At 43.4% G+C, this 24292-nt stretch overlaps 1 protein-coding gene across 5 annotated transcripts in view; it reads right to left on the bottom strand.

The window, feature by feature from the left end:
- Positions 1-24292, bottom strand: part of LOC121550910 (pre-B-cell leukemia transcription factor 1-like) — a 46282-nt gene that overhangs the window by 17343 nt on the left and 4647 nt on the right. For 3 of the 5 annotated variants that reach the window (XM_045210738.1, XM_045210740.1, XM_045210739.1), the window contains exons 2-3: positions 23063-23176; positions 21095-21168 (exon numbers count right to left, since the gene is read on the bottom strand). In XM_045210738.1, coding sequence (XP_045066673.1) covers positions 21095-21168; positions 23063-23176 — 188 coding nt within the window. The remainder of the gene's footprint in view (positions 1-21094; positions 21169-23062; positions 23177-24292) is intronic. The other 2 variants (XM_041863355.2, XM_041863356.2) reach the window with 1 other exon arrangement.

Here is a 24292-nt window from a genome sequence, read left to right as displayed (position 1 = left end):
TCAAAAAAGTATGACGTTTCAGTATACCGTACAACACATCTCTCCCTTTCCCCCTCTGCCTTCATCCTTCCTTCTCCATGTCTTCCAACTCTCTCTATCCTTCTCCCTCTCAAATCAAATGTCACATGTGCCTAATACAACAGACCCTTAAAAATAAAAATAAAAATATAAATAACTTAACCAACAACATATTTTTTTTATATATCATAAAAAGTTACACTAAAATAACAATAACAAGGCTATATAAAAGGGGGTACTGGTTAGTGGAGGTAATATGTACATGTAGGCTCCCAGTCTTCCCTCTCTCCTTCTCCTTTCCTTCTCTCATCAGCCCAGCTGCCTGCTCTCCCGTGCTCGTTAGCGTCGCCTCTTAAGGAGCTCCTAAAGACTTTGAAAAATGAACGCTCATTTGAGAGGTTGTCAATTTGCACTGTTATGCAAATGTGGTGGCAATTAAGCAATAGATCAGAGGAGCAGCGGCCATTCATAACGAACCAACGAGCACCATGACAGAGTCAGATGTTACCCGGGAGAGAGCTGGAGAAGCTAAGCCTGCATGGTGGTTGTCTGTCTGTTTACACTAGCACTAACTCTGTTTAATCACACACACAGATTCAGTGGTTATATTAAATAGTATTATAGCACAGATCAAGGGTACTGGTAAGTAGGTACTACAATGTACTATATGTTTAAGCAATCTCTAATTAGTTAAGCTACTCACAAACATAGCCTGCTTGAAACAAACTATACAGCCTGTAGAGCTGTAGGGTCCCCAAGTGGTTTTATTTGGCCCTCCAAGTTATCTGCGCAAAAAAATATTTGATGAATTTTCATTGTTGGACAAAAATAATGTAAAAACACCAGGAAATCAGCTCCAAGCGATTTTAATTTAGGAAATCTGTTCCTAAGTACCCCCATGCATAATAGAGAGACACATGATCGTATACAAAATGTAAGCATTACAAATTATGTTTTAGTCCAATTATATCTGTTTGGGCTTCTTGCGGTCAATTTGCAGTCAACAAATGATTGGTAATTATGTTCCCGGCCTCCCGACCATCCGCTCAGTGAAAAAATAATTGGCCCGTGGCTGAATCTAGTTGATGATCCCTGCTGCAGAACGAGTTTTGTTTATGGGCATTCTTGTATGAGTGTTGTGTTTACACCTTTGTGGGAGACTGCCAGATTAGCGTAGATTAACCAAGAGGCTGTATCCAACGCCTAAATCCAAGGTGTCACCAATCTAAACTTCCTCTCTGGAGAACACAGCAGATCCACAGGCTTACCAGGAGAAGGGGTCCTTAATACCGCCAATAACACACAACACACTGCCTAATGCTCGGCAGTCTCCGTGGCACACACACACACAAAGGAAGGCGCAAGCCACAAAGTATGCCAGTGTGTGGTCTATTAAGACATGTTGCTATGAGTTAAAGATAATTATATTAAGTGAGTGATGGCCTTTTTTCAGTTTTTATGTCTGTAACAGGGCCCATAGGGGCTCTGATCAAAAGTAGTGTACTCTAAAAGGAATGGGGTGCCATTTTGGACACGAAATACACAAAACATACTGTCTGGGACTCCGGTTGGTGTGGAGGAGTTCTACAAGCTCTTAGCCTGGTCCCAGATCTGTTTGTGTCATCTTGCCAACTCCTATGGTCATTGTCTGCAAGACAGCACCAATATATCTGGGACCAGGCTAGAAGGTTCCCTCCCATCAATTGTAATTCATCCTTAATTAGTGGTGATTAGGGCACTGGGAGCTCTGACAATCCAACCGCCCCGCCACTGCCACCATTAATGCAATCCAGCTGAGGCCACATTTACATGTCTTTAATTAAGAGGACTGACAGTGGCTGCCTTTACAACAAGCTCCCCACTGACCGGGAGAGAGGGAGAGGAGAGACAAGCTGAGGAGTATTGGTTAAGAGCACTGGAACACAGGCATGGCTCCCCATGTAGGATAGATCCGACCTCATGGACTGTCATCCCTTGCATATATGAATTTGAGAGTAGATAGGCCTACATTTCTCCAGCGGTATCACTCAGCTTTATAGCAAACCAAGTGGCGGGCTGCCTCGTGTTTCAAATTGAGGAGAAAGCCTTTAAAGCATGAAACACACAGAGAATCTCACTGCCAATAAACTGCTGATATGTACTTTCTTGTTTTTGCTAGAACAATAGCGGTACCTGCTTCGTGCTGATCCGGTAGCGACGAACCTACCGATTCTACTTGTAGAATCATAATGCTCAGCAGTGGCCAACAACTTGACTTTGGGCCAATCCAAGAGCACAAACCCCCACATGGGGAGACAAAAAAAAGAGGGCATTTTCTCTGTGCATCCATGATGTGCCAGTCACACATCATTTGCAAAGTAGGCTATGGGATGGTAGCTAGCTAAGTGCACAGACGTAATGCACACAACACTAAATACTTCCTCCAAACTAGCTAACCACTGTAGCTAGTAGTGACATAATTAAATCACAACAGATTAGCTAGTTTCCATGTAACAGCTGCCTGTGTTAGCTGCCGAGTTAGTGCAGTGTCCTTAGCTAGCTATGTTGTGCTAGCTAGTGAATATGCTAACGTTAGCTAGCTAGCTAAACATTTGGCTATGGGCTGGCACTGGCAGTATGGAGAGTGAATTAAATTGTTTCTTCGTCATCTTGCTAGGTAATTATCTAGCTGTGGCCATCTGGCTAGTATCAAGAAGGGCTTTCTACCCAATAGCAACATTAGCGTAGATAGCTTGGAATCTATACCATAAACAATACGCACGGATATGCATTAATATACAACGCAACTGCCACCTTCTGGTTTGGAGTACTTTAACAAGGCTGGGTGGCTGAGGACTTCAAGGTCTTTGCTGTGTGAACACGAAAGAGATTGACTGCCGACACTGTTTCGAGGTGCCAAGTACTGTCGGCAGGCAAACGTTTGACAATGCTACCGGTACGTCAGAGCTTTAAAACATCCAATGCAGCATTTATCTCAATCAAATAATTTCTGGGTAACAATTAAATACCTTACTTTGATTGTTTTCAATTAAAATGGTAAAAAAGAAACAGAAATAGCTTCTTAGCAAAGAGCAATTTCTCAAGCAAGAATTTTGTTAGGACTGTCTGGGAGTGGTCTGAGTGGGGGAGGGGAAAACTGAAAATTAGCTGTTATTGGCAGAGAGGTTTGGAACTATTAACTAATTTACCGCCTGGTGATGTCACAAGGCAGGCCAAAACTCCATCCCACCAAAACAGCCTGAAATTTCAGGTGGTCTTTTCAAATAGCTCTTACACTCAAAGGGCATTACCATTTTCACAATAAGGCTGTGACGGTAATTTAATAACTGTAACTGACGGTTATGGATGAAGACAGTCATGAAAATAAAATAACTGTCAAAACAGTTTAAAATAGGCCTACATTCATTTTAGGATTTTTCTCATGTTTGAACTTTATTTTCATGTAAACTTTACCTAATAGCGGGAGTGTTTACTAATGATTATAAGCAATTGTTTTGCTAACTTAGTGTGTCTATTAAACGTTCTACATCTCCTCTTTCCAACTGTCCTTAGATGCTCGAGCAGCTAATCTGCTAGATGTGCAGGGTTGTAGAGTGCTATAGTCCAAGGCACTTCAGTAAAAATTATTTTGATGTGTGGACTTTCTTTTATAAAATGCACCTTTTCATTGCTCGCTAGTAAATAAATAAAAGCGGTCTTTTAAAAAAGGTTGGATGTGTGATTATTCATTAATTATTCAACAGCAGTAGACAAGGTTGTTCTGGCTCTGAGGCCTATAATGTGTAAAATGGACAATGCGCCAATCCTCTCCAACCTGGCATAGTATAATTTGATACGAAATCTTTTCTTAATTTAGTCTAATCAACGCTGATCAGGCCCGGTCCTGGTCGATATGCCGCACTAGGCAAGACCCAAAATAGTTTCGACTTACCAGGTGAAAGCTATGATCCTTTATTGATGTCACTTGTTAAATGCACTTCAAATCAGAGTAGATGAAGGGGAGGAGACAGGTTAAAGAAGGATTTTTAAGCCTTGAGACAATTGAAGACATGGATTGTGTGCCATTCAGAGGGTGAATGGGCAAGACAAAAAATGTAAGTGCCTTTGAACGGGGTATGGTAGTATGTGCCAGGCGCACCGGTTTGGGTCAAGAACTGCAATGCTGCTGGGTTTTTATGCTCAACAGTTTCCCGTGTGTATCAAGAAATGGTCCATCACCCAAAGGACATCGAACCAACTTGACAACTGTGGGAAGCATTGGAGTCAACATGGGCCAGCATCCCTGTGGAATGCTTTCGACACCTTGTAGAGTCCATGCCCCGACGAATTGAGGCTGTTCTGAGGGCAAAAGTGGGGGGTGCAACTCAATATTAATAAGGTGTTCCTAATGTTTGGTATACTCAGTGTATATAAAAACAGGAAAAATCACATTTGACTGCACTGGGCCTTTAATGACCGACAGCAGTAGAGTCCAATCCAAAGCCCTCACAAATCTGACTCCCGTTTGATTTAATAGGCTGACTGTGTCCGTGAAGCAGCTCCATGCTCATTGTAAAGCAACTGCAGCAACACGTTGGCTCCATCCCAAATGGCACCCTATTTCCTATATACAGTGTATACGGAAAGTATTCAGACCCCTTGACCTCTTCCACATTTTGTTACGTTACAGCCTTATTCTAAAATGGATTAAATAGATTCTTTTTCCAGATCAATCTACACACAATACACCATAAATGACAAAGCAAAAAAAGATTTAAAAATATAAAAAAATTGCTAATGTATTACAAATAAAACACTAAAAGATCACATTTACATAAGTATTCAGACCCTTTACTCAGTACTTTGTTGAAGCACCTTTGGCAGCGATTACAGCCTCAAGTATGATGCTACAAGCTTGGCACACCTGTATTTGGGGAGTTTCTCCCATTCTCTGCAGATCCTCTCAAGCTCTGTCAGGGATTGTGCCAGTTGGAATCTAGACGTGACCCTTGGCATTCAGGCCAGAGTTAAATCTTGGTTTCATCAGACCAGATAATCTTGTTTCTCATGGTCTGAGAGTCCTTTAGGTGCCTTTTGCCAAACTCCAAGCGGGCTGTCATGTGCCTTTTACTGAGGAGTGGCTACTGTCTGGCCATGCTACCATAAAGGCCTGATTGTTAGAGTACTGCAGAGATGGCTGTCCTTCTGAAAGTTTCTCCCATCTCCACAGAGGAACTCTGGAGCTCTGTCAGAGTGACCATCGGGTTCTTGGTCACCTCCCTGACCAGCTCTAGGAAGGGTATTGGTGGTTACAAACTTCTTCCATTTAAGAATGGAGGAGGCCACTGTGTCCTTGGGGACCTTCAATGCTGCAGACATTTTTTGGTACCCTTCCCCAGATCTGTGCCTCGACACAATTCTGTCTCGGAACTCTACCGACAATTCTTTCGACCTCATGGCTTGGTTTTTGCTCTGACATGCACTGTCAACTGTGGTACCTTATATAGACAGGTGTGTGCCTTTCCAAATCATGTCCAATCAATTGAATTTACCACAGGTGGACTCCAATCAAGTTGTAGAAACATCTCAAGGAAGATCAATGGAAACAGGATGCACCCGAGCTCAATTTTGAGTCTCATAGCAAAGGGTCTGAATACTTATGCAAATAAGAGATTTTATATATATATATATATACACACATTTGCAAAAATTTCTAAAAACCTGTTTTCGCTTTGTCATTATGGGGTAATGTGTACTTTTTTTTATTTCATCAATTTTAAATGAAGGCTGTAACGTAACAAAATGTGTAAAAGAGAAGGGGTCTGAATACTTTCCGAATGCACTGTAGTGCACTACTTTCGACTAGGGCCCATTTCGGACACAGCAGTTGTGTTTTGAATCACAATAGCATCAGGACGAGAGCCTTTAATTCCTGGAGGAATAAAATAACAAGGGGGTTTGGTAACCACACCACAGACAGACGAGTCAGCCCACCTACTGTTAGGCCCAACCAAGCCTGGGGTTGATCCTCCCTCCCCGGTTGGAGGGCTTGTTTGGGGAGGAGGGCGTGGATTGGGTGTCTGTCAGGTCCAGGGGTCTGTGTGATATTAGCCGTCTGCCAATCTGGCGTGGGGGAATGGACACAGTAATTACTACTGCTCTTACTGCCTCATCAATCTCCATCGCTCCTTCCCCCTCTCCGCCCACCCCCCCTCGCTCTTTTTCATTCTCTTCATTCCATGAAGGAGAGGGAACAAACAGATTGAGTGACAGAGAGAGCATCACAACAGTCAGAGATGTGGTGCACTACAAACGGAATGAAATCATCTAGTGTGTGTAAGTGACTATATACCAGCGTGAATGTAAATGCATCAATGCAATAAAATAAAAATGTTCCTTAGTCAGGAGAGAGTATAAGTCAGTCAAGGAGCTGTGTATATGAGTATCTGTGTTATTCCCATTTGTCTATGTAGTTAGTAGCGTTTTCACGATACCAGAATGTTGACTTCGATACAGATACCAGGTTTAGTATCACAATACTCGATACAGAAAGGATACTCAATACCAAAAGGATACCACGGCAAATAGAATGTGTATTAGCTTAAGTCACAGAATAACCACTGGGCTTTATTTTTGAAATCATTGATCAATATATTTCATTCAAAAAATAAAACACCATACTAAATAACAGAAGAATATCTTTACATGTTCCTTATGCAAAACCATGAGACTGAGCATACAAAATAATTGTACAATTACATCTAAAAACTGTTTTAAAATGTAATTTGATACATATAATCAGGGTTAATATGTGCTCATCTATGGACATAATATTAGGTAAAATGACATTAGACCTTTGATTCATTACAGCTAAATAATTGTATGTATTAAATTAATAGTTTAGTTCCAAAACATAAAACACTTTGAAGCTCATTTCTTAAGCTTCTATATTGCAATAGTCTACACACCATAGAAATACAAATTGATTTTACACCGCATACTACGAATTCCAGAGTGCATTTCAACTCCCAGGGTACAATGCTCCACACTGGGCTTCTGGCTGGCTAGTGGCTACTGCTAGCAAGCCCAGACAAACAAAGTAGTCTAAATATATTGCTGTCAAAGCTAAGTTATGAGAGCATTTCACATTACTTTTGGGTTGTAATCATATTAGCCAACAGCTCGCAGATACAGTGTGGGTAGGCTGTGCGGGTAGGTTAGTCTACATTATGAAAAATGTATGCACTCACTAACTGTAAGTCGCTCTGGATAAGAGCGTCTGCTAAATGACTAAAATGTTAAATGTAGATGAGATTATTATGGATAAGAGCGAGAATGTTTATTTGTCAAACGGCAGTCAAACATTGATCATTATGTCACCAGAATAAGATCCTGGATATCTATCGGAAAGGCGCATCAAGATCACCGTGCACTTTCACCACCCTGTGAAGTTCATAATAACTTATTTCATCTGTAGCCTAAAAAACTGCATGTTTTCCCATGTCGTAGTGGGAGGACCACACACCATATCACGACTCAAAGTTTACTTTGATATGATGGTTATTATATCAACATTTGTGCATAAAGGCGTTTCCAACGCCCTTTCTCGCATAATTAATTAGACACAAAGAGCCCACCATGTCGAACAAACATGATCTGTTGACATTTATGAAATTTGACCAAAACTTCCTGTTTCCGTCACAGCTGTCGTGATTTTTTAAATTAACGTTATGACTTTACTCACATAAAAACTGTGGATGGAAACGTGGTTACTGTCATTCAAATTATTCACATTTTGTTGCTAGTAGAATAAAGTTACAATGCAAATGTCGTTTTGCAACTAAACCTCCCTTGCACTGCTTTGTAACACCTTTCATATAGTTGTTTCGATGGGCTGGCCCTCGTAATTTTCTCTGTAAGCAAAGTATCCCCATAGTTCGCTTCTGGAGCCAGTTTTGTCAAGTTGCGGGCGTGGAGGTATGATGTTTTCGTAATAAGAAGCTGTCTGAATTTTCTCTCTCCTCTCACTTGCTTCTCAAAAGTGCCTTGCACTTTGTCAGCTGCATGCATGCGCAAGCACAAGTAGCCTGGCTAGCTTACTACTTGAGAAGATTCAGACAAATTACTTGACAGTCTCGATCCTCTCATTCCGTATAGGACTTAAGACATTTGACAGAAGTACTAAAAGTAACAAATTATAGTACCGAACCATGTTCTAGTATCGAAAAAGTACAGAAGTTTCAGTATACCGTGCAACACTAGTAGTTAGCCTGCTTAGGTTCAGTTGTAAAGGGTATCAAAGGGTATCATTTGGCCCCGTGTAGCTCAGTTGGTAGAGCATGGCATTTGCAACGCCAGGATTGTGGGTTCGATTCCCACGGGGGGCCAGTATGAAAAATGTATGCACTCACTAACTGTAAGTCGCTCTGGATAAGAGCGTAAAAAAATAAAAAACATTAAAAGTCTGAGGTTTCTCCAACAACTCGTTAAGTTTTACAGCTAGGTTCAAATGAAGCTCTTTGAAAATGAATAATAATTAAAAGGGCTTAATTAGCCCTGTGATTCACTGGATGGCAGGGCTGATGGCTCAAGTCTGGTCAGACCTACAGCAGAGCCAGGACCAATGCTATAGGCCTACACCTTTGTGTGTCTGGAATTGTACCCTATATAGACCTAGTGCACTACTTTTGACCAGGGTAGGTCAAAAGGGTGCCTTTTCGGACACAAGTGTTTCTCAACCTTTTCTGTACTTGACCCGGCAAGATAGGGGTTTTGCTCCTTGTTGAACATTTTACAATAAATCTTGGCCTAACTTTTGAAAGCCGACTAAAATCAATCAGTGTCAAGGAGCGATCAGCATCATCCCAGGTAACAGTAGCAGTCCACAGACTGGAGGCTGACAAACACTGATCTAGAACAGTCAAGGATGTTTACAGTTAAAGACATTCCATATTTAACCATGGTGTCCTGTATGGTTCAGTTGGTAGAGCATGGTGCTTGCAACGCCAGGATTGTGGGTTTGATTCCAGGGCCACCCATACTTAAAATGTTTGCACACATTACTAAGTCACTTTATATAAAATCAGCTGCTAAAATGGCATACATTATAATATTGATTGTCATAGCCTAGTTCTAGACAACAACAACTAGGCTAACTTCAGGAAAGAATTAAAGCTAAAGTTACAGCTTATTGCCTTTCTTTTCAATAAAAAACCAATAAAAGCAAACAGCTTCATCTGGAGGCTGAAAAACAACACGGTTGTTGCTTTTAAGTGGGTTGAAGTCGATTCCAAAACCCTGGCTTGCACCTCGGCATAAATATTTCAATAAACAGGCCTAAAACAGACGTGCTTGAGGTTTACATGTTCCGTCATTAGTTTTTACAGCTTAGATCTTTAAATATTCTACAACGCTGGCTCAAAACATAACACTGGTTCAGTCAGACCTCTATGCTGGCTCATTCAGTAGAGTACGGTGCTCGAAACACCAAGGGACATGGGCTCGACTCCAGCTGACCCATACGTAAAATGTATGCACGCATGACTGTGTCTCTTTGGATGAAAGCCTATGCTAAATGGCATGTAATTAACCAGGAAAAATAATGCAGAGAGAGAGGATGGAGGAATGAAATGTGTACCAGTATCATGTCGAGAGACAAAAGGCAGGAGAGCAGAATCCCCGCAAGCAAACTAGGGTTAAAAAGTAACAGCAGTAACTTTTGGCAAAACTTTCCCTGTTGCACCAGCAGCTATTTTTACTGCCAATGCCCAAGAGACAGAGAAAGAAGGAACAGAACGTCAAACCCGAGTGGAAGCAAAGGAATTGTCTCTTCAACTTTGATCAATTCCTAATTTCTCTGTCTCTCCTCCTCATGGCTTTTAATTTGTTTCAGAATGATTCAACAAAAGAAAAACGTTCACACGGATGAAGGTCATGTTTAATGTGAGGGAAAGAAAGAGAGGGGGATAGAGAGAGACAGAGACGAGAGGCGGGGGAAGAGAAAAATAGAAAAATAACAGAGGGAAGCGAGAAAGAGGAGAGACTGTAGTGGTGAAGGGGGGAGAGGAGCAAGGGGTGGGGGTGGGGGGGCTGGCATTTTGAGCAGAACATTTCCTTAACAATGAAAACAATCTACCCAACTGCAGCCCTCAGAGGAATTCACCTCCCCTCCCCCACCCCACCCCACTCCCTCTCTACCCCCCACCATTACCATATCAATGCCCGGAGTTCTGAGCAAGTCTTCTCTTTCAAGAATGGGACCAAGGCGAAGGGAGAGAGGGAGGGAGGGAAGGAGGGGGAGAGGACAAGACTGAAACAGCAGGAGTAGACCAGAGCACTGAGTTTGCTTTTATCCCTGCTGTTCAGTGTGTGTGTGTGTGTGTGTATGCCTGTGTGTAAAGACTGCAGAAAACCTAGTAGAGATACTAGAGGACTACTGATTGGGGCCTTCCATAGGCTGCAGCAGAGAGCGAGCAAGAAACAGGCCTACGCCTTCACTATGGTGAAACACTAAAACAGTAAAGAAATACGCTAAGGAAAAATAAAGAACAGGTCAGAATCAGCCCAACACAATTTAGGCTTGGGCGGTATACCGTATACCAGGGTATTTGGAAATAGACAGGGCTTAGACTGCTTAAAAATCCTTCTTTAACCTGTCTCCTCTCCATCTACGCTTAACAGCCTGACAGTATTTTTCAAACTGTTTCTTAAACGTTTATTTCGTAGCTACTTTAAGTAAAAAGCTGCAGTCAACTTGTGCTATACGTTAGGAGATTAAGAAGATTGCGTTCATTTCATAAATGTTTCATTATGAAACTTACCGGTAGTACCCAGTCACGTAGCGCTTGTTTACAAGCACGGCCGGCCCACTTATTAGGCAGGATTAGGTGGCCACCTTTGACGGCAGATTTACGAGGGCGGCATTTTCTGAGCTAAACTGACCAAGATGCACCACATACAACCTCACATAATTCTGCCACAAAACAATTAACATTTCTCTCAACCAGAGGCATAAGGGCTTTTTAGGTGAGCGTTGATGCCGCCCTGTGATACGCTGGGACGCAATAATATTTTTGCTTGTCCATTCCCAGCGCATCTCTCCAGGGTGCTGTTGGAGAGACACATCGCTCCACCAACGTTCGGTCCCAAAAAAAGGATCTAGCACAAATCACGTAGCAGATATAGGATATGGTAGAAAGAGTATGTGGCCTTTTCTTTAGCCTACAGACTGGAGATAAAATGAACACCAATGTAATGAGATGGACACTTTTTACATTTCTCAGATCAAATAGCCTAACCTAAATGGCGCCAAATAAAATAAAAAATGCACTGTCATGTTACAAACATATAATCAAAAACAGGACAGGTCTAAGTAAAATGGACAATATGGAATGGACAATCACAACTGTTTTCTAGAAGTTTCACCACATTGTCATGATCAGTGGTTTCAAGCTGATCATAGCGAAATAATAAAACACTTCCGCATTTTTCGCTATGTAAACGCATTGCAGATAGGCTCACGATAACTCCTGATAAAGCTGGGTAGCTGATATTCAGAGCTTAAAAACAGACAAATTGATTAGTCACAGGAATCAGGACTAATAAAGCCAATGCAACGGCCTGTTTTACAAACAGTGGGCCTCCCACATCGATGGGCATTCATAAAATTCCATTGCTGGCCGACATGGTAGGCTACATCCCAGTAAGCACAGGCCGACGGCTTTTGACGTCTTTTTTTGGTGCAGTCCAGATTTTCACATACACGGACGTTGGTTTTTGGTCCGGTTCGGACCAAATCTGAACCAATCATAGATGTCTATGTTTGGTTCAGATTTTGTAGTGTCTGGACCAGCCTTGATTTGGCCCAAACATAGACGTCTATAAATTACGTATTTTCAACTTTCATTCAGAACTGAAAATGACCCTGATTTCAACGTCTGGAAAAGCTGTATTAAACATATGGAAAATACATATTTTCACCTTTCATTGAGAATCTAAATTGAACCCAACTTCAATGTCTAGAAAAAACGTATTTTAGATGTCATTCTGCTCACTGGGACTACTCTAGTTTTGCGGGGTCAGCATTTTTTTGGTCTCACAGCAGAACGGAAAGGACCGGCCCTGTTTACAAGCACACAACGATGAGACCGAAGCCTTATGAGTCACTCACTGTTCTGCACCACACGCCAGGTAATGTAGTTAAAGTATGGAATTCACAACTAAATGTTTGCCAGCTAGATCTCTTACAACCATTAAGTTAACTGTCTAAAATGTGCTAAATGCTCTGCAGTTGTGCATTTGGTTTGCTAATTTAGTAGTTAGTTAGTTAGTTAGTTATCTAGCTAAGTGGTTAGCTTCTAGACAAAAACAAACTTCGCTTGGTAACAGCAGAGAATCCCCTCCTGGATCAAGAGCCTTGCTGTCTAATATTTGTTTTGTGCGTGCAGCAAACTGTGAGTAGCACTTTTGAGTTACTTGTAGAACTTTATGCGCTGGGATGTCTGTCCTGAAAATAGTTTAGGTCAGAGACTGTATAAAATGTTTGCAATGCGCTCGTTAGCATTTTGTTAGCATCCTCTTTGGGTTTGACATGTACTTGTTAGCGTTGCTAATCTTCAGATTACAAAGGCTCCCCTTGTGTTCAGTGCCGGTATTCCCGAATATCCTGGTATGGCACAAGGTCGGTATGAAGGCGTGACAATCTGGATACCGCCCAAGCCTAATGTAATTGAAGTATCCATATAATCTAACCACTTCTGGACAAATTGGAACACACTAAACAAACATGAAGACCCATATATCCAAAATGGAGATGTATGGATAAAACGCTTCTCCAATCTTTTTGGCCCTATAACAAAGAACAAACAGCAAAAACATATACATGATATATTAAAAATCTTAGAATCAGCTTTTAAAGACAACCAGAACCCACTGGATTCTCCAATTACATTGAATGAACTACAGCACAAAATACAAACACTTCAACCCAAAAAGGCCAGTGGTATTGATGGGATCCTAAATGAAATGATAAAATATACAGACCAAATTCCAATTGAAAATGGCCTGCATACTCACCAGGCATGTCACCCATTGAGCATGTTTGGATGCTCTGGATCGACGTGTGTTCCAGTTCCCGCCAACATCCAGCAACTTCGCACAGCCATTGAGGCGTGGGACAACATTCCACAATCAACAGCCTGATCCACGCCCCTACCAATTTTTTATTTTTTATTTTTTTAAAGGTATCTGTGACCAACAGATGCATATCTGTATTCCCAGTTATGGGAAATCCATAGAATAAGGCCTAATTTATTTATTTAAAATCGACTGTTTTCCTTAAATGAACTGTAACTCAGTAAAATCTTTGAAATTGTTGCATTTATATATTTTCTTCAGTGTATTTAATGTAATAACCATGGCAAACCTAAAGGTAACATCCAAACCAAACTGATATAATCTATAGCTCCCATTTGCACTCTATGCCTCCATTCCATGCACCCACACATTTGCAGGCCATCTTGCAGGCCTCTCTCCACTAGAAGGCTTAATGTGAAAAATCTAAGTGAATGGCATTAGGATAAATAAGGCCGATAGTTGCCTGGGCAACAGGCTATCCCACCCCTTCAAGCCTACCTTTTACTCTGGTCCTATCAGGAGAGAGCAATAATGCACTACTGACAGGTCGCAACAACAACAGTGCAGCAGCACTTTCAAACTGTATTGCAAAAGGAGAGAGAAAAGGAGGGAGAGAGACAAAGGGGAGAAGAGAGGAGGGAGAGAAGGGGAGAGGAGCGAGAGAGAAGGGGAGAGTAGAGGATGGGGAAGAAATTAAGGCAGGGAGAGAATCCATGAAATGGAGAGGTAAAAGAGTGGAGAAAGGAGGAGGGCAGGTAGCTCTAAAGCCCAGCCTCTTTCCTCCTACACTAGCCACCATAACCATCAATCTGCCATCCATTCATCCATCCCGCCACTCCTGAGCTGGCCTTCTCCTTTGAACCATGCCAGAGAGAGCTGCCCGCTAGCTAGCTAGCTGACTGACTGGAATAGCTAATACGATAGGAACTGAGAACCTTTCAATGAGAGCCATTGCTGGTCTGGAAAAGCTACACTACATGACCAAAAGTATGTGGACACCTGCTTGTCGAACATCTCATTCCAAAAATGTGGGCATTAATATGGAGTTGGTCCCCCCTTTGCTGCTATAACAGCCTCCACTGTTCTGGGAAGGCTTTCCTCAAGATGTTGTGGGGACTTGCTTCCATTTAGCCACAAGATAATTAGTGAGGTCGGGCACTGACATTGGGCGATTAGGCCTGGCTCGCAGTCGGCGTTCCAATTCATCCCAAAGGTGTTCGATGGAGTTGAGGTCAGGGCTGTGCAGGCCAGTCAAGTTCTTCCACACCGATCTGGACAAACCATTTCTTTATGGAGCTCGCTTTGTTCACGGGGGCATTGTCATGCTGAAACAGCGCTGCTCACTCTTGGATTGCGTCCTACCTGACAGGTCGCTCCTACCAGGTGGCGTGGCGAGAATCTGTCTCCGCACCACGTGCTCTCACCACTGGTGTCCCCCAGGGCTCAGTTCTAGGCCCTCTCCTATTCTCTCTATACACCAAGTCACTTGGCTCTGTCATATCCTCACATGGTCTCTCCTATCATTGCTACGCAGACGACACACAATTAATTTTCTCCTTTCCCCCTTCTGATAACCAGGTGGCGAATCGCATCTCTGCATGTCTGGCAGACATATCAGTGTAGATGTCGGATCACCACCTCATGCTGAACCTCGGCAAGACGGAGCTGCTCTTCCTCCCGGGGAAGGACTGCCCGCTCCATGATCTCGCCATCACGGTTGACAACTCCATTGTGTCCTCCTCCCAGAGTGCAAAGAACCTTGGCGTGACCCTGGACAACACCCTGTCGTTATCCGCTAACATCAAAGCGGTGACCCGATCCTGCAGGTTCATGCTCTACAACATTCGCAGAGTACGACCCTACTTTACACAGAAAGCGGCACAGGTCCTAATCCAGGCACTTTTCATCTCCCATCTGGATTACTGCAACTCGCTGTTGGCTGGGCTCCCTGCCTGTGCCATTAAACCCCTATAACTTATCCAGAACACTGCAGCCCGTTTGGTGTTCAACCTTCCCAAGTTCTCTCATGTCAACCCGCTCCTCTGCACACTCCACTGGCTTCCAGTTGAGGCTCGCATCTACTACAATACCATGGTGCTTGCCTAGGGAGCTGTGAGGGGAACGGCACCTCCTTACCTTCAGGCTCTGATCAGACCCTACACCCAAATGAGGGCACTACGTTCATCCACCTCTGGCCTGCTGGCTCCCCTACCTCTGCGGAAGCACAGTTCCCGCTCAGCCCAGTCAAAGCTATTCGCTGCTCTGGCACCCCAATGGTGGAACAAGCTCCACCACGACAGCGGAGTCACTGACCACCTTCCGGAGACACTTGAAACCCTACCTCTTTAAGGAATACCTGGAATAGTATAAAGTAATCCTTCTACCCCCCCCCCCCCATAAAAAGAAAAAAGAAAAGTGGTTGTCCCACTGGCTATCATAAGTTGAATGCACCAATTTGTAAGTCGCTCTGGCTAAATGATGTAAATGTAAATGTAAACAGGAAAGGGCCTTCCCCAAACTGTTGCCATAAAGTTGGAAGCACAGAATCATCTAGAATCTCATTGTATGCTGTAGCGTTAATATTTTCCTTCACTGGAACTAAGGGGCCTAGCACGAACCATGTAAACAGACCCAGACCATTATTTATCATCCACCAAACTTTACAGTTGGCACTATGCATTGAGGCAGGTAGCGTTCTCCTGGCCAAACCCAGATTGGTCCGTCGGACTGCCAGATGGTGAAATGTGATTCATCACTCCAGAGAACGCGTTTCAACTGCTCCAGAGTCCAATGGTGGTGAGCTTTACACCACTCCAGCCGACGCTTGGCATTGCACATGGTGATCTTGGGCTTGCTCGGCCATTGAAACCCATTTCATGAAGCTCCATACGAACAATTATTGTGCTGATGTTGCTTCCAAAGGCAGTTTGGAACTCGGTAGTGAGTGTTACAACCGAGGACAGACAATTTTTGTGAGCTTGTGTGGCCTACCACTTTATGGCTGAGCCGTTGTTGCTCCTTGATGTTTCCACTTCACAATAACAGCACTTACTGTTGACCAGGGCAGAAATTTGAAGAACTGTTGGAAAGGTGGCATCCTATGACGGTGCCATGTTGAAAGTCACTGAGCTCTTCAGTAAGGCCATTCTACTGCCAATGTTTGACTATGGAGATTGCATGGCTGTGTGCTCAATTTTATACACCTGTCAGCAACAGGTGTGGCTGAAATAGACGAATCCACAACTTCAAAGGGGTGTCCACATACATATACACATATATATATATATAGTGGGGAAAAAAAGTATTTAGTCAGCCACCAATTGTGCAAGTTCTCCCACTTAAAAAGATGAGAGAGGCCTGTAATTTTCATCACAGGTACACGTCAACAAAAAAATCCAGAAAATCACATTGAATTAATGAATTTATTTGCAAATTATGGTGGAAAATAAGTATTTGGTCAATAACAAAAGTTTCTCAATACTTTATTATATACACCCTTTGTTGGCAATGACACAGGTCAAACGTTTTCTGTAAGTCTTCACAAGGTTTTCACACACTGTTGCTGGTATTTTGGCCCATTCCTCCATGCAGATCTCCTCTAGAGCAGTGATGTTTTGGGGCTGTCGCTGGGCAACACGGACTTTCAACTCCCTCCAAAGATTTTCTATGGGGTTGAGATCTGGAGACTGGCTAGGCCACTCCAGGACCTTGAAATGCTTCTTACGAAGCCACTCCTTCGTTGCCTGGGCGGTGTGTTTGGGATCATTGTCATGCTGAAAGACCCAGCCACGTTTCATCTTCAATGCCCTTGCTGATGGAAGGAGGTTTTCACTCAAAATCTCACGATACATGGCCCCATTCATTATTTCCTTTACACGGATCAGTCGTCCTGGTCCCTTTGCAGAAAAACAGCCCCAAAGCATGATGTTTCCACCCCCATGCTTCACAGTAGGTATAGTGTTCTTTGGATGCAACTCAGCATTCTTTGTCCTCCAAACACGACAAGTTGAGTTTTTACCAAAAAGTTATATTTTGGTTTCATCTGACCATATGACTTTCTCCCAATCCTCTTCTGGATCATCCAAATGCACTCTAGCAAACTTCAGACGGGCCTGAACATGTTCTGGCTTAAGCAGGGGGACACGTCTGGCACTGCAGGATTTGAGTCCCTGGCGGCGTAGTGTTACTTTGGTCCCAGCTCTCTGCAGGTCATTCACTAGGTCCCCCCGTGTGGTTCTGGGATTTTTGCTCACCGTTCTTGTGATCATTTTGACCCCACAGGGTGAGATCTTGCATGGAGCCCCAGATCGAGGGAGATTATCAGTGGTCTTCCATTTCCTAATAATTGCTCCCACAGTTGATTTCTTCAAACCAAGCTGCTTACCTATTGCAGATTCAGTCTTCCCAGCCTGGTGCAGGTCTACAATTTTGTTTCTGGTGTCCTTTGACAGCTCTTTGGTCTTGGCCATAGTGGAGTTTGGAGTGTGACTGTTTGAGGTTGTGGACAGGTGTCTTTTATACTGATAACAAGTTCAAACAGGTGCCATTAATACAGGTAACGAGTGGAGGACAGAGGAGCCTCTTAAAGAAGAAGTTACAGGTCTGTGAGAGCCAGAAATCTTGCTTGTTTGTAGGTGACCAAATACTTATTTTTCCACCATAATTTGCAAATAAATTCATTAAAAATCCTACAATGTGATTTTCTGGATTTTTCCCCCTCAATTTGTTTGTCATAGTTGACGTGTCCCTATGATGAAAATTACAAGCCTCTCTCATCTTTTTAAGTGGGAGAACTTGCACAATTGGTGGCTGACTAAATACATTTTCCCCCCACTGTGTGTGTGTGTGTGTGTGTGTGTATATATACATACATATACACACACACAGTGGGGAGAACAAGTATTTGATACACTGCCGATTTTGCAGGTTTTCCTACTTACAAAGCATGTAGAGGTCTAATTTTTATCATAGGTACACTTCAACTGTGAGAGACGGAATCTAAAACAAAAATCCAGAAAATCACATTGTATGATTTTTAAGTAATTCATTTGCATTTTATTGCATGACATGAATTTTTGATCACCTACCAACCAGTAAGAATTCCGGCTCTCACAGACCTGTTAGTTTTTCTTGAAGAAGCCCTTCTGTTCTCCACTCATTACCTGTATTAACTGCACCTGTTTGAACTCGTTACCTGTATAAAAGACACCTGTCATTTACATTACATTTACATTTTAGTCATTTAGCAGACGCTCTTATCCAGAGCGACTCACAAATTGGTGCATTCACCCTATAGCCAGTGGGATAACCACTTTACAAATTTTTTTTGGGGGGGGGGGTAGAAGGATTACTTTATCCTATCCCAGGTGTTCCTTAAAGAGGTGGGGTTTCAAATGTCTCCGGAAGGTGGTGAGTGACTCCGCTGTCCTGGCGTCGTGAGGGAGCTTGTTCCACCATTGGGGTGCCAGAGCAGCGAACAGTTTTGACTGGGCTGAGCGGGAACTATGCTTCCGCAGAGGAAGGGGAGCCAGCAGGCCAGAGGTGGATGAACGCAATGCTCTCGTTTGGGTGTAGGGACTGATCAGAGCCCGAAGGTACAGAGGTGCCGTTCCCCTCACTGCTCCATAGGCAAGCACCATGGTCTTGTAACGGATGCGAGCTTCAACTGGAAGCCAGTGGAGTGTGCGGAGGAGGGGGGTGACGTGAGAGAACTTGGGAAGGTTGAACACCAGACGGGCTGCGGCATTCTGTCCACACACTCAATCAAACAGACTTCAACCTCTCCACAATGGCCAAGACCAGAGAGCTGTGTAAGGACATCAGGGATAAAATTGTAGACCTGCACAAGGCTGGGATGGGCTACAGGACAATAGGCAAGCAGCTTGGTGAGAAGGCAACAACTGTTGGCGCAATTATTAGAAAATGGAAGAAGTTCAAGATGACGGTCAATCACCCTCGGTCTGGGGCTCCATGCAAGATCTCACCTCGTGGGGCATCAATGATCATGAGAAAGGTGAGGGATCAGCCCAGAACTACACGGCAGGACCTGGTCAATGACCTGAAGAGAGCTGGGACCACAGTCTCAAAGAAAACCATTAGTAAGACACTACGCCGTCATGGATTAAAATCCTGCAGTGCACGCAAGGTCCCCCTGCTCAAGCCAGCGCATGTCCAGGCCCGTCTGAAGTTTGCCAATAACCATCTGGATGATCCAGAGGAGGAATGGGAGAAGGTCATGTGGTCTGATGAGACAAAAATAGAGCTTTTTGGTCCGAACTCCACTCGCCGTGTTTGGAGGAAGAAGAAGGATGAGTACAACCCCAAGAACACCATCCCAACCGTGAAGCATGGAGGTGGAAACATCATTCTTTGGGGATGCCAACAACCTCCTTCCCTCAGTAAGAGCATTGAAGATGGGTCGTGGCTGGGTCTTCCAGCATGACAACGACCCGAAACACACAGCCAGGGCAACTAAGGAGTGGCTCCGTAAGAAGCATCTCAAGGTGTGGTGCACTCCTGAGTGGCGCAGTGGTCTAAGGCACTGCATCGCAGTGCTAACTGTGCCACTAGAGATCCTGGTTCGAATCCAGGCTCTGTCGCAGCCGGCCGCGACCGGGAGACTCATGGGCGGCGCATACCTACCCAGCGGTAGGGGAGGGAATGGCCGGCAGGGATGTAGCTCAGTTGATAGAGCATGGCGTTTGCAACGCCAGGGTTGTGGGTTCGTTTCCCACGGGGGGCCAGTATAAAAAAAAAAAAATGTATTCACTAACTGTAAGTCGCTCTGGATAAGAGCGTCTGCTAAATGACTAAAATGTAAATGTAAGGTCCTGGAGTGGCCTAGCCAGTCTCCAGACCTGAACCCAATAGAAAATCTTTGGAGGGAGCTGAAAGTCCGTATTGCCCAGCGACAGCCCCGAAACCTGAAGGTCTGTATGGAGGAGTGGGCCAAAATCCCTGCTGCAGTGTGTGCAAACCTGGTCAAGACCTACAGGAAACGTATGATCTCTGTAATTGCAAACAAAGGTTTCTGTACCAAATATTAAGTTCTGCTTTTCTGATGTATCAAATACTTATGTCATGCAATAAAATGCAAATTAATTACTTAAAAATCATAGAATGTGATTTTCTGGATTTTAGTTGTAGATTCCGTCTCTCACAGTTGAAGTGTACCTATGATAAAAATTACAGACCTCTACATGCTTTGTAAGTAGTAACCTGCAAAATCGGCAGTGTATCAAATACTTGTTCTCCCCACTGTATATATCTATAGTACATTTGCAGATCCTTTCCCTGCGCTTTAAACCACTGAAATTGCTCACAGACACGGAAAGTGTAGTCCAAATTGATAATACTAGCTCGATCGCTTCCAGCAGTTTAAGGTCAGCTCAGCGTAACAAAAACAACCACCTACTTTCCTTTCGAACCTCAGCTACCAAATCAACCAATGAGATCAATACCCAGTCAATAGTGTTATCTAAGGTGTCAATAGGTAATAAACCAGGTGCCAGTGGAGCCATTAACGAACCAATAGAGGCACCCATAAGGACTATATGTCTGAAACAACCTGAACATACTGGTGCAGAGTACTGGCCTGTATCCCAAATGGCACCCTCTTCCCTATATAGTGCACTTCTTTTGACCAGGGCCCATAGGACCCAGTGAATGAGTGCTCTTGTTCAGGTTGTGCACTTGTACACTTCCCTTCATGGATTTAAAAGGAAAGGACTGGTATAAGAGATACAGTGGAAACTCTCCAGCTCAGGCTTACACCAATCCAATGCTTTGAAATGTGTGGGGAGGAGTTAGTTAAGATACAATTGTATTGTCTGTTTTCACAGAAATGTGGGTTTGCGTTCTAAAAAAAATCCTATTGAGTGCACACTTCAGTAAAAAGGTAGCTTACTGGGATTCATACAGACTGGGATGAGAGCTGAGAACAAAAAGAGAGGTGGAGACTCACCTGTCTTCTCTTTGATCTCACACAGAACGCTGAAGAGGGCGGGCTTCATTCTGTGACAGTTCAGGGCATGTTTCCTGCCGGCGAGAAAGGAGAGAGTGAGTTGGAGATAAGATTAGGACAAGCAGGCATATATTCTAGTTATTTCATAGCATGTGCTGCTCCATAGCAAAGCGAACTAGATTTGATTCGATGAGGTTCGTCCATCCAGCATTGATCTAGTAGCGCAAGGTTCTGTATTAGTAGAAAAAATATAATATCAATAAATATAAAAGCCAATATAAATAAAGGAGAACGTAGTACTGGCTCAAGACAATTGTTGTATCATCACAGGAATTAAAACAAAGAAATTATACCACAATGGCTAGATTTTTACATCTGGGTTACAAGCTCTGATATGAATGAATGACAGATATAGGTCTAGGATACACTCACAGTTTCACATCTTGGTCCCCCATAGCACTGTAATAAAGTTCCCTCCCAAGACATGTTACGTTCGTACACTCACAGCAATTTTGGGGGAAAGCATACTCTGCTGAACACCCACTCAACTTTTATTTATATTATAAACTCTCAATTATAATAAAAAATTATGTAAAAAACTAATGGGCCAGGCTTCATCACTGCTTAGTACTAGCTGTACACCAGTGGTAGTCAAGGCCTTATTACTAACGGCAGCCCTGGGGCCCCGACCTCCAGGGGTCACCCCCAACCAAATTATTATTAATATTTCCGGCGGCAGGCCCCCAACTAAAACGTAGTTACGGATCCAAAACTGCTCTGATAGCATATGAACACGGCATAAGCCATGGCAGAATGTGTAGCATAGCAGGAAATTTGCTTTAAAACTGCAAAATTCTCTAAACCTCATGGCAAAATGTGTAAAATAGCAGGATTACCACTGGTAATCAGTGCCCGTCAGTATGAAAATGTATGCACTCACTAACTGTAAGTCGCTCTGGATAAGAGTCATTGGAAAGCTCACGAGCTGCATGCGACTCTCAGGAACTTAAATGGCGGCTCGTGAAAATACATTTTTAGTAAGGGGTCCTTGCCCAGGGGCTCATAATGGGGGCGTTGACATTGAAGTTTGAAAACCCCTGAGACACCACACACACACACACAAACATGACTCACATATCCCTCATTGCTCTGATCTGTGCAGCTTCAGTAAAGAGCTTAATATTGAGCCCTTCCAGAGTCCCTAGAGCTGTGGTCCTCAACTGAAGGAAACCTTTATGCAATTCTTTGCATCTACGCCTATTTATAAACCACAAAACATTTCATTTTCAAACTTAGGTGTGTTCAGAAAATATGAAATCCATTGGGAGATAATGTGCTGAAATACACTACAGCTAAAACGTACATTCATGAATTTGATGGATAACAAAAAATTGACAAAATAATACAGGTAAAAGTAATACTACCCAGAAAGGGGAGGTTGACAAAGGTAAAAAGGTGTTCAACTGATCAGCTGTTTTGAAACATTCCTGACACAGGCATCAGAGAGAGAATGAAACAACCATGATACAACAGATGAATAACACCTAACCTCAACTCCAGTTGTGTCCATGTCGTAGGCTATATAATTTGGGAAATGCGTGAGTATTTATATGCTGACAAGAAGTGTAATTGATATGTCTGCCGATAACGAGGGGATCGTTCGTTACATTACTCGTTCGAGTGAGTGCATAATTGTGTCCACCTGTGTGTCAGTCTTAATTACATGTTTTATTTAACCTTTATTTCCACAGGTTTGTCTCACTGAGCTAAAATGTTATTTTGCAAGAGAGCTGTTCAGGTAAACCCCAATTTTTTTTAAATCACTGCTGGATTTGAGTGGGAGAGGGGCCATGGAGGGAGGTGGGGGGTCAGGGGGGTATGAGCAGGAGCAGGGGGAGGTGTGGTGCTCGTGCTCACATGGGGCATGCGGTCGGTCCTGTGGGTCCTGTAGACCTGTACACTACTGACCTGTGCTGGAAGTTGAGCGGCAGGCCACCCCCTGCCGTGCCCCCCCCAGCTCCCCCTCCCTCTGCGGGGTCATCTGATCCACCCCAGTGCGCCGGCGACTCCTCTGGCCAGCATCTGGACATGGGGTAACAGGGGGAGAGGGTGAGGGGCGGGCAGGACAGGTAGAGTGGTAGCGCACTAGTAGGGCACTGTTGTTGCTGTTGTCGTCGCTGTCTCCTCATCTGTTATCTCCGCTGCCACCCAAATAGTAAAACATTAGCCATCCTACCACACTAGGTTAGACCTGTACGTAGTGCACTAGCAGGGCACTGTGTTGTCCCTCCATCTCATCTGTCCTTTCCTGCCACCCCCCCTCCAGGTCCGTATAAGGGTATCTATGCAAGGGGCCCCACAGGTGACATGCATGGCCTAGGCAGGCTACATTTGATGGCGTGTGTCTGTGTATGTAGAAATATGCCAAACCAAAGTGGCAGTCACCTCATTTGGCCCTCTCGTTTCGAGTGATAGGAGAGCATTTAGTCCAAAATCAAAGGCTAAAATGTAAATCATAGAATTAATTAGGCCTTTATCAGACCATCTAAATCATGGACTAGGGCTAATCCATGATGGGCTATATCATATCCAAGTCGAAAATCAACCATCCATTGACTCTTTCTCCACCCTGCTGCTGTATGGAAATAAGTAATTGACTGTGTCATCCGTGGCAAGTTTTCAAATGTATACTGTGTGTATATGTATTTTGTTAAACTTTTAAATAAAAATCTATCAATCTAGCCTAAATCTGCTGAGAGAAACTACTAGTGGATAATTTCACTGATCGAGAGCATCAATCACAGGTCTTCAGATCTGCATATACACCTAATTAGGGTTGACGCGATACTCAGAGGTATCATTGCAAGGAAACAAAACATGAAAATGTATGCACTCACTAACTAAGTCGCTCTGGATAAGAGCGTCTGCTAAATGACTAGAATGTAAAATGCAATGAAGCAGACAAAATATTTTACAAGCAGTAGATCTTTTAAAAAGGACCAAAGAGTTCAGTCTGCTTTGTGTTTTCCTTTTTGCCAAGGAAAATCTGGTATCGTAGTTTCGCGATACTGGTATCGTGACCACCCTACACATAATAATAGGCCTTAACTGCTGCCTAAGAGTTTCCAACTCCATCCTCCGATGAGAAGGCCGAACACATGTAAACAACAGGATGTACTAAGGAGTAGGAGTGGTGGT

This window comes from Coregonus clupeaformis, chromosome 35 (assembly GCF_020615455.1).
Source record: "Coregonus clupeaformis isolate EN_2021a chromosome 35, ASM2061545v1, whole genome shotgun sequence".
Lineage (NCBI taxonomy): Eukaryota > Metazoa > Chordata > Actinopteri > Salmoniformes > Salmonidae > Coregonus > Coregonus clupeaformis.
This window is presented reverse-complemented; position numbering and strand designations above follow the sequence as displayed.